Raw genomic sequence first — 9,570 nt, 5'->3', positions numbered from 1 at the left:
TAAAGGAGACAGAGAGTTGCACAACGAATATTATAGAGAAGAATAGAAAGAATCTCTCTCGTTCCATGAGCATTTCTACCTTGTACCTTCACCAGATCATACAAGATTAATGGCAGGTGATGATGTAAAGTATGTACTACACAGCAGACAAAAAGTGTGAGCTAAGGCCCCACTGTTGTCATTACCTGACCTTGCATGTTCCCTTTTGCAGCCTCAGCATTTCTTATGGATAGTATTCCTGGGCAGTTATTTTAAGAAAACTGTGTTAAATTTCTTGCTCCTGTGCCAGGTACCCGCTGTTCATTGAACAAGCCATGACTAAGCACAGGCTGGAAATTAGAAGGATCTACAAGTAAAAGCAATGAGATTCTGGGGCCGTCTTCCCTGAGGAGCGCATTTAATAGTGGCGCTTGATTATGAAAAAGATAAATCTGAAGTGATTGATGCAACGGGGGATTGGATTTGATGATCTAGGGAATCCCTTCCAGTGCTCTCTGCTCCTAATGAATTTATTTTCCAAGGGCGGGGTGGTGGCAGAAAACAGCAGAATGTGTAGATAGATGCCTGCTGATCACTAGTAAGTCTCCAACCCCAAATGCAACCACTTCCCATCACCAGGAGGGGGGACAGAGCTCTCTCCAGGTTCTGACCATGCTGAACATAACAAAAGGGGGTGGGTGCCAGAATCCTACCTACCGAGGACTTCCAAAATTAGCTTGCCTTGAACCAGCACAGCGATCATCTGAGCTTACAGGTTCTATATGTATTACCACTGTACTTACCTGTCTCCCAGCGCAATAACAACAGTGTCCCTTACTAAAAAAATAAAGAGGTGGCAAAGGTTGTATGCATCTCCTTGGTGAAAACGAGCAGGGATCACCTCTTTAAGAGTAGGAAACAGACACACTGAATTTCCTATGTTTACAGGGCATTAGTACAACCTACGGCCGAGATACCACTTCCTTCTCCCCGTGCACCTAACTGAGGCCTCCCTTACCAAACAGGAATAGAAGAGAAGAAAGTGTTTTTCAACACTATTCTGTAGCCTGGATTTTCCACCCTCTGTCAAGCCAAAGGACTTGAGCCTGAAGTGCCCAGGGCATAGTGCAAGGCTGTTTCAGAAAGGATGCTGAAGACAAGTGGTTATGTTCCTTTTCCCCCTTGAATAGTTATAATTTTTTAATTGCTGTTTGCTAATAGGTTAAAACGCTGTGATTTCTACAGGATCAAATGGTGCACGACAAGCTAAGGGAGTTTATTAATTAGCATGCATTCAAGGCTGGAAAGAAATAATAAAAAGCAACGCAGCTGTAGATGATAGCTATAAATATGACATAAGCGTGACCTGCTGTGCCATTTTAGCCAATGGGAGGCTGTCATATTAATACTGGCTCATATTAACACTGGCCACACAACTCTGATAGTGAGGAGAAATGTGCAAAACGTGGCTGTTCACAGATGTGCTGCATAGCTCTGGGGCCGGATCCTGCAAGTAATAGGAGGTACAGCACTTCTGGGTGTCTTTGCACCAGGTTTCCCCAGGCATCGCTCACACAATGAGCGCTAAGTCCAGTGGTAAGTGGCTGCAGGATCAGATTTGCAGTGCGCTGAGCACTGTGGATGAAAAGAGCTATAAAGAAGTCACATATTATTATGTCGCATTGCAAAGGTCAACGCTGGTATTTGTTCTGTCATAAGAACATGATTGAAAGGCAAAAAAAAAAACCAAAACAACCCAATAGTGTCAGGGCACAGAGGGAAATTGTTTTTTAAAAACTGCCTTCCAGGCTGAGGATACAAAATTACATCAGAGCTTAGAACTAAATTCCCACCTACACTCTGTAATTCAGTTTTGCCTTAGAAATGGGTAAATGTAACCAAAAAAAAACAAAAACAAAGAAATCACCTTTTGGTGGCGCATCTTCTAACCCACTGACACATCCCCTGTAAGATCAGTGATAACTAAACTCACACTCTCACACAATTCCAGCACAGTCCTGCTCTGGCACAGGGAAGATGATGAGAAGTAATGTGGGGGAACCACATCATCACGCTCCTCACCGTGTCTTTGGGTGGATGAGCTCAATTCCAAACAGATTCAGCTACCACTTTGGCCAACCTGAGTTTGTTTGTTCTGCCAGAGCACTGAACCCAACTCAATCTGTGTACACCAGTGGAGGGGAGGTGGGACTGGGATGCTTTCGATCCACTCAGACACAGCTCTAGGCTTCTTGGATACAGATTTCTGTGTCTAGACTAGCAAATAAAAGGCATGGAGGCTGGTATGCAATGGTCTAGCTGTTTAAATGGACAGGTTTTGGGTCACAACAATTCAACAGCATCCAAGCTATTGATGAGGGAATATGTGGGCAGGGGTGAAAGGTTGATGGTTGGACTAGATGATCTTAGTGGTCTTTTCCAACATGATTGATTCTTTGAGTCAAGAACTTCCCCATTGGGTGGAACAAAGATGTTTAGCTGCACGAAGACAAACAAGAGGACATCCCATACTGTTCACTAGTACAGACACAACTTGAACACCCAAGGAGAAGGGCTGCCCTGCAGACTTTTGCATTCATCCCACATTCCCTCTCCATACAGCCAAGCCCTGGAGAGCTGCTGCAGTAGAGAAGTGTGAGCAGTTCCCCTTGCAAATGAGAGCCCTTGGGCTGCCAAACACTAGACCCAACCTAGTCCCAAAGCCCCACGTGTCATTCCATGCCCCAATGGCACAGTCCCCCACAGGTCAGGATCCACTCACTGTTGCAGCTGCCGGCGGTGCCAGTCTGTGTCGCTGCCACGCTGCGCTGAGCTGGCCCTTCGGACGCGGCCCTTCCTGACAGTGAATGGGTGAAAACAAGGGAAGGAGACAAACAAAAAGAGAAGGGGAGGGTGAGAGAGGGAGGGAGGGATGGGGGTGATGAAGCGAGGGGACAAGAAGGGAAAGGGTATGTCTTTAACTGAACCATACGTCTTTCACTGGCTACAACACCCCAACGCAGAGCAACCCTCCCTATGAGGGCATGGGATGGGTGAGATCCCATGGTTGCTGCCAGCTGCATCCCACACTGTCACCTGTATCAGTGCAGAGGGAGAAGCTCTGACACTGGGCAAGAGCCAAGGGAGGCTCTGTCCTCCTCAGACATCTCCCTGCCAGCCAAGCCCCATCCCCTGGTGGTCCTGAGTGTCTTTCTCCACAGCCAGAAAAGCTGAGGAAATTTTAGGAGGCATGAGTGGTTCCTGTGTATCTACTGCTTCAACATCTGGTTCCTTGTCCATTGCCAGTCATGGCACAATGACCTGTCCAGCTCAGCCTGCAGAAAAATCCCAAGCCAGATATAGCCAAGCAAAAGCATCTCTAGCCCAACATCCTCATGAAGCACCTGGTACATCATTCTATGCTTCTCCAAAAGTCTCTGTCCCATTGGTACTGCTGGAGGTTGGAGAAGAAGAAAGGGTCACATCCCACATCTTTCAAGCACCCACAAAACTGCCAGCAGAACCATAGGGAAGGATAAGGGAAGTAGAAAACACAGCTCTACATTTTCTATGTATCAGTGCGGGAAGATCTGGGGAACAGGAGGGAGGAGAAGGGTTAGGAATCTCAGCACACAAATTAAAAGTGAATGACTAGCAGAAGGTCTGCTGGCTTTTTAGTCAGATCTTTGTGCTCCAACCAGGACAAAAAGGAAACAAAATCCTAAGATGAAAGCATAGTGGTCTGGGGGGAGACTTTGGCTGCGGTCCTTAGGAGCTCAGGCTGACAGCAGCCCAGGGAAAATCAAAAATATGGGCTTAGGGTGTGCCTGGCTAGTCATCACCCCCAGTGCCTTCCCACCCTGCTCCAGAGGTGAAAATTGAGCTGCTAAATGTAGCTGACAGCTCTCTCTGCTTAGGGAATTGCCCCATGACTGACTGATTCGCTCCCCTTCCCAAGAAGTTGAGGTAGGAAATGGGTGGGAGAAAGGCCTAGCAAATTGTTTCATGATGGTTGTTTAAATTGCCTCTGCATTATGGCGTTACAGTTAGGGGGGGGTAGAAAGATCTCTCGCATAAATCCACATCCTAAAGCCAGCTGTGGCAGAGGCACGGACACTGGGAGGAAGCAGAGCAGATGAAGTCATCAGCAGCGGGAAAAAACATCAATATAATATAGTGCAGAACAAAGCAAATTCTACCTCAAACACAGAGCTGAAAGAGAAACATCTTCCCCTGTCAGATCTATTACCATGCATTTATTCCAATAACAAATAACTAAACCAGAAGTAACCCAAACCTGATTTATTCCTCCATCTAAATAAATATGAAGAGGCAGCCGAATCTGACTCTAAAAACCACTGATCTCATATGTTTTTCTTCTATGTATTGGAAAAATTAGGAGTGGAGTTTCTGCCTTGCTGCCAGGGGATGCTGGCAAAGCATTTGAGCTATAGATATTGTATCTTGTCACTAATGACTGCAGGGAACTAAAAGGGATTTGGAGTGGTGTTGTGTTTTTTTTTTTTTGAAGCTTCACATTAATTGATAATTTGGTCTCAGAATCCACAGTGGAACACAGGATTTGCTATATTGGATCAGTCTAGAGGCCCATCAAATCTGGCGTCTTGCCTCAGTGATGCTCAGAAAAATGATCATCCGTTGTCTTTGCTTGTAAGGTTGCTGGCTGTTTCTGTAAGGCCATACAACTGTAACAGAGGAAAGGCCTTTCGGGCCTCTTTAAGACCCTGAAACATGGGTTTGGCTGGGTATGTAATCATTCCTGTATTACATCTTTTCTCTTTTAAAGCAAGGAAGAAAGTCTGACGGCAAACAATTCCAACAGACACGCTGCTGCTTTTCCTCTTGGTCACCAGAGCTCAGAGAAGGTGAACTTGTGTTTTCAGAGGGCAAATAAATGAAAACCACAACTGAGGCCGAGAGGAGGGTGAGATGCCTTGTACTGAGCAGAACAATATCGATTAGGCAATATAAAGATTTCACTCACTAATTCCTTTAGCAATCTTATCATGTGTTGCCAGCATAATTGAATGGGAAAGAGAAAGAGGTTGAATCACTTAAGCGCTCAAAGCTCAACACACACCAAGAAAAGATTCTGACTTTGTGTGTGTGCGCAATTTTGTGCATCGTTGCCCCTTGATTGTACATTGAACATGCTCTCTTTGACAGCCTAGTCCTAAACAGCCTGTTTATTAAAGACAGCTGCTTGCAAATAGGGGCCTTCTCCATCCAGCTGGCGAGAAGGAGCTCTCTGTGGCTGAGAAAGAGGTAGGACTACGAAACAGGGAGGAAACAGGGGTGGAAACCCATGGGAGTCCTGACCATGCAGGAATCAGGGGTGGAAAAAAAAGAGAAAAGAAATGTTTTCTGTCCATGTAAATAACTTAATTAAGGAGTCTGCAGTTTGCCTTGAAGTGCAGCCTGCCACACTGGGGAAAACCTTTAAGTCTTCCTTGCTTGAAAAGTCAGTACTTCACACAGCACGTTGAGGAAAATAAATAAATAAAAAGCATGCCAAGACATAATATATAATAATCCATACTCCCAGTAAACTAGCCTATAACTTCTCTGCCTCCAGTTCCCTCACTGATTGCACTGAGGGTTGGGGCTGATCCCCACCTCTCCCAACCAATTTGTGATCTCATGGCCGCCCCATTGCAAAGAGAGCTGAGCCATGGTCCTGCAGGTGGGAAGGCAGGAGAAGGCCACTGAACAGCTGGGAAGCAACAAGAAAATGGGTCCAACAACATAAACAAAAGAAGATAAATCTCCCTTAGATGTCAGTGCTTCTTCCAAAGTGCAAACTGTTCTTTCTAGTATGTCCAAAAACACATGGTTACTGGTGCACCTGGGGCTAGGCTAATGCAGCTTGCTGGCATTTGGTTCTCCACCTTGTGCTCTCATTTACACCTTGGTAAAACCCAGGAGCAGTCACCAGTTCCGGACCGCCCCATAAAAAACCTTCCCCTGTTTGTGGTGGTACCCCCAGGGGAACATATTCTGGCTAGATTTCCATGAAGGGAGACACTCTGACTTTATTTTTTTGATTTATTTCAGTTCTTCAGCTAATTTTCTGAATATGAGTAGGAACAGCATGAGAACTGAGCACATTGCAAGCAAGCAATAGATAGATATTTACTCTTGGATAGGCTACTAGATTCTTCTGGACCAGGCTCTGATCTATCTGTAGGCATTCCTGGTCATTACAGAGAAGTTGATCTGGACAGCCTTTAAAGGTCCATTCCAACTCAAATGCTTCTACAATTCTACTACTCAAGGAAAACAAACAAACAAACCTACTGAAGGATAGGTTAGTGTAATGCTATAACGTTATGGAAAGTACAGCAATAAGAGCAAGGTGACAAATTCTTTGTCTTCAACAAATGAGAACAAGCCCAAATACAGCAGTCGTGAATACAAAAACAAAAGAAAATCTGCCTACCTTTAGAAGACCTCAGGAAAGCAAAGATATCCAGCCAAATAATCTCACCTCCACTGCCAACCCTTATATGAGGGCTAGGAAGGGGTAGATCCTAGCTCCAGCCCTTCCAGTCACTCAGGTGCATTGAATTGCATGCACCTGAGCTCCCCTGGGTTGGCCCTGCCTTCCCACCAGGTGCTCAATCACTGTTTCAAGCTGTGAATTAGCATTTCTGCTACAGTTGTGTTCACAAGTTGTTTTCTTCATCTCTTTAGATCTGCTTGCTTGTGTTTGATAGCCCTTAATAGGCTGTTTTGCTTCCACAACTGTTCAGTCCCTTTTTCAGTCCATCTCAAATGCTGGTACCTACCATGTCCTAGGACAAGGAGTTCCAGCACTTTCCTACCCGCTATAATACCTCTATTTGACACCATGAACACCAGCAGCTGTCTTACAAATCAGGACATACAGAACAATGAACCTCCCTGTTTGTCTACGGCGGTAACCTCAACGCACGGGAGGTCAGGAGTTAAAAACTATCAGAAGCTAAACTGAAAGGCTTTAAACTGTCCCTGCAATCTAGAGTTCAATGTGTTGGTTGGAAGAAAGCAAAAACCTCAGTTCAAAGCTCTGGAAATTGGACTGGGTTTGGATTGAAAGATCATACATTTGATTAGCTCTTAGTGAGTGTGTGAGGGTTTAGGGAAAAAAAAAAAAAAAAAGGAGAGGTTTAACACTTGGGTGAACATTGAGACTATATTAAATAAGATATCTGAGCCAAATGACTTGCAATGCAGCAGCAACACATCCCAGCCAGGAGAAGAGGTGAGCATGGAGGTCAAGTGCTATGGCAGGGAGTTTTCCCAAAAACAAACTGCTCTTTTGTGTCTTTGCTTCAAAGATGGCAGTAGATTCCGAGAGCTCTTTACCTGCCATATCCCTCTCATTACTGAAATGAGATAAATGGTAACAGCATGAAAACAGCCACTGAAGCAGGAGAAAGACAGGTTGACAGCGAGGAGAAGGGAGGGGAGACAAGGTGCAGGCAGAGGGCTTGGCAGGGTGGAGAATGAGGGCAATTACCATTTCTGAGAAAATGCCAGAAATACAACACAACCTAATTTCCCCAATTAATTCCTCTGCACTTGAGCTGCTTTGTGTGAAGGGCTCTTCATGTTTCAAACAGGAGGAAGGGAGGGGTGGGGGAACAGAGACTCTTCAGCATTTGTTTTTCCCTGAGTGTAGAAACGAGCAAGAGTTGAACAAAAATGTCTGTCTGAAACACAAGATGATGTTGTTACATCTTCCTTCCAGGAGATAAGGAACTGTGCCATGAATTCAATTTGCAGAGGTTTCTATAGGAGCCACGGAGATGCCAGAGACCAGCACATTCAATACCACACTGATTTACCTGCACAACGAGCACATGATGATGAGCATGAAGACACTTATCCCATGCCCTCACAGCAGAGCAGTTCCCTCACCTCCCCTCTTCCCAGTCTCACTGCTACTTAAAGGGAAATTGGCTTTTTTGCCCCCAAAACGCTAACTGGGGCAGCTGTGAGCCACTGTGCTGTGAGCCACACACCTCAAGGGACATACAGAAGGAATGACTGCCATGAGAACAAGGACAGAAATAATGAATCAGGGGTTGGGAGGAAAGGGACACATGAGTAAACAGATGCTATAATAGATGCTATAATATTTCCAGCAGTGTATGCAGGCTCCTGCACATAGTAGGAGTACGGCCCTGCCCAACTGGCCCATCTGAACCATTACTAGAGGTCTTCAGGGAAGATCTCCAGGTCACTCCAGGATTTCTGTGCTCTTAATTAGGTATGATCTAGAAATGGGACATGCCCTTCACGATCTCACCTAGTACAGGAGAAAATGAAAGCTCTTTCACCTCTTAAGTCCCCTTCTTAGTGTAACATATATTTACAGATATGAAACCTTCCCAGCACTCTGGGAGATAGGAGGGAGATAAAGTAGCATGCTGTGTTTTATAGAATCATAGAATGGCCTGGGTTGAAAAGGACCACAGTGATCATCCAGTTCCAACCCCCTGCTGTGTGCAGAGTCGCCAACCACCAGACCAGGCTGCCCAGAGCCACATCCAGCCTGGCCTTGAATGCCTGCAGGGATGGAGCATCCACAGCCTCCTTGGGCATTTTCCACTTGAGAGGCAGAAGAGATAAAAGCCACTGCTTAACCACTTAGTATCTGCATAGCATTTACCTGCTGGAAATTGAGCTTTTGCTGGTAGCTGAATGCAGTACATGCATTGTACCTTCTACACATGACTCCTCACCCCTGTCTGTGCAGCCAGGGACTGAGCTTGCCATCTTAGAATCATAGACGGGATTGGGTTGGAAAGGACCTCAAAGATCATTTAGTTCTTTCACCCACTGACACTGAGGCATCAAGTCTCTAAATCTGCTTTCATTGTAAACCCCGTCTATTAGTCTTATCAACCTTGCTGAATGAGTCTCCAAACGGACATGAACCAGGCAGCTGTTAAACCTCACTGACCTTGCATGGAAAACTTCACTGGAAAAATAGTTGACATCAGCCCAGGAGAAGGAAAATAGTTTTGATCTCCAGGGGATAAGAAATAAAGAAAGTTTTGGCCTAGATGGAGAGGGAAGTTGACAATGAGCACTGAAAATTACCAAAAATATGTTGTTGTTTTGTGTTTTTTTCTTTTAAATCTGACCACATTAAGAAAAGAGAAGAAATAAAATGTTTGCAGAGTAAACCTTCACGCTTCAGAGGAGGAGGCATCTGCCAGAGGAATCCTACACTTCTTAAAGAACTCTGACCTAAGGCCAAAGTCATAGCAGAAATGTTGTTTTGGCACCGATGGTCTAAGGATGGGAGAGCCAAGGTTCATAGGAAGAGATATTAATCTTTTATTAAATCAAACTGATATCACCACGAAAAAAGGAAAAAAAAGCTCAGAGATGACTTGTGTGTCTAAAATGTTCTTTTCTTCCCCCTCCAACAATATCAGATGTTCAATAAAAGATATTGCTTCTTTCTGTAAACCTTGTCTCTCCCGAATCCAATGAGCGCTCCATAGTGTTGAAAATGCACAAGTCTTCTGTGCATTTTTTATTGTGTGTTTTAGCTCTGAAACTTCTTTTCAGAGC

At 44.9% G+C, this 9,570-nt stretch overlaps 1 protein-coding gene across 3 annotated transcripts in view; it reads right to left on the bottom strand.

Annotated features, from left to right (window-relative positions):
- The window catches only part of NTRK3 (neurotrophic receptor tyrosine kinase 3), a 186,154-nt gene that overhangs the window by 27,524 nt on the left and 149,060 nt on the right, over window positions 1–9,570 (bottom strand). For 2 of the 3 annotated variants that reach the window (XM_015873065.2, XM_032446973.1), the window contains exon 16: window positions 2,762–2,836. The exons of the other annotated variant lie outside the window; for it this stretch is intronic. In XM_015873065.2, coding sequence (XP_015728551.1) covers window positions 2,762–2,836 — 75 coding nt within the window. The remainder of the gene's footprint in view (window positions 1–2,761; window positions 2,837–9,570) is intronic. 3 annotated transcript variants of the gene reach the window in all.

Source organism: Coturnix japonica, chromosome 10 (genome assembly GCF_001577835.2).
Source record: "Coturnix japonica isolate 7356 chromosome 10, Coturnix japonica 2.1, whole genome shotgun sequence".
In the NCBI taxonomy this organism is placed as follows: domain Eukaryota; kingdom Metazoa; phylum Chordata; class Aves; order Galliformes; family Phasianidae; genus Coturnix; species Coturnix japonica.
This window is presented reverse-complemented; position numbering and strand designations above follow the sequence as displayed.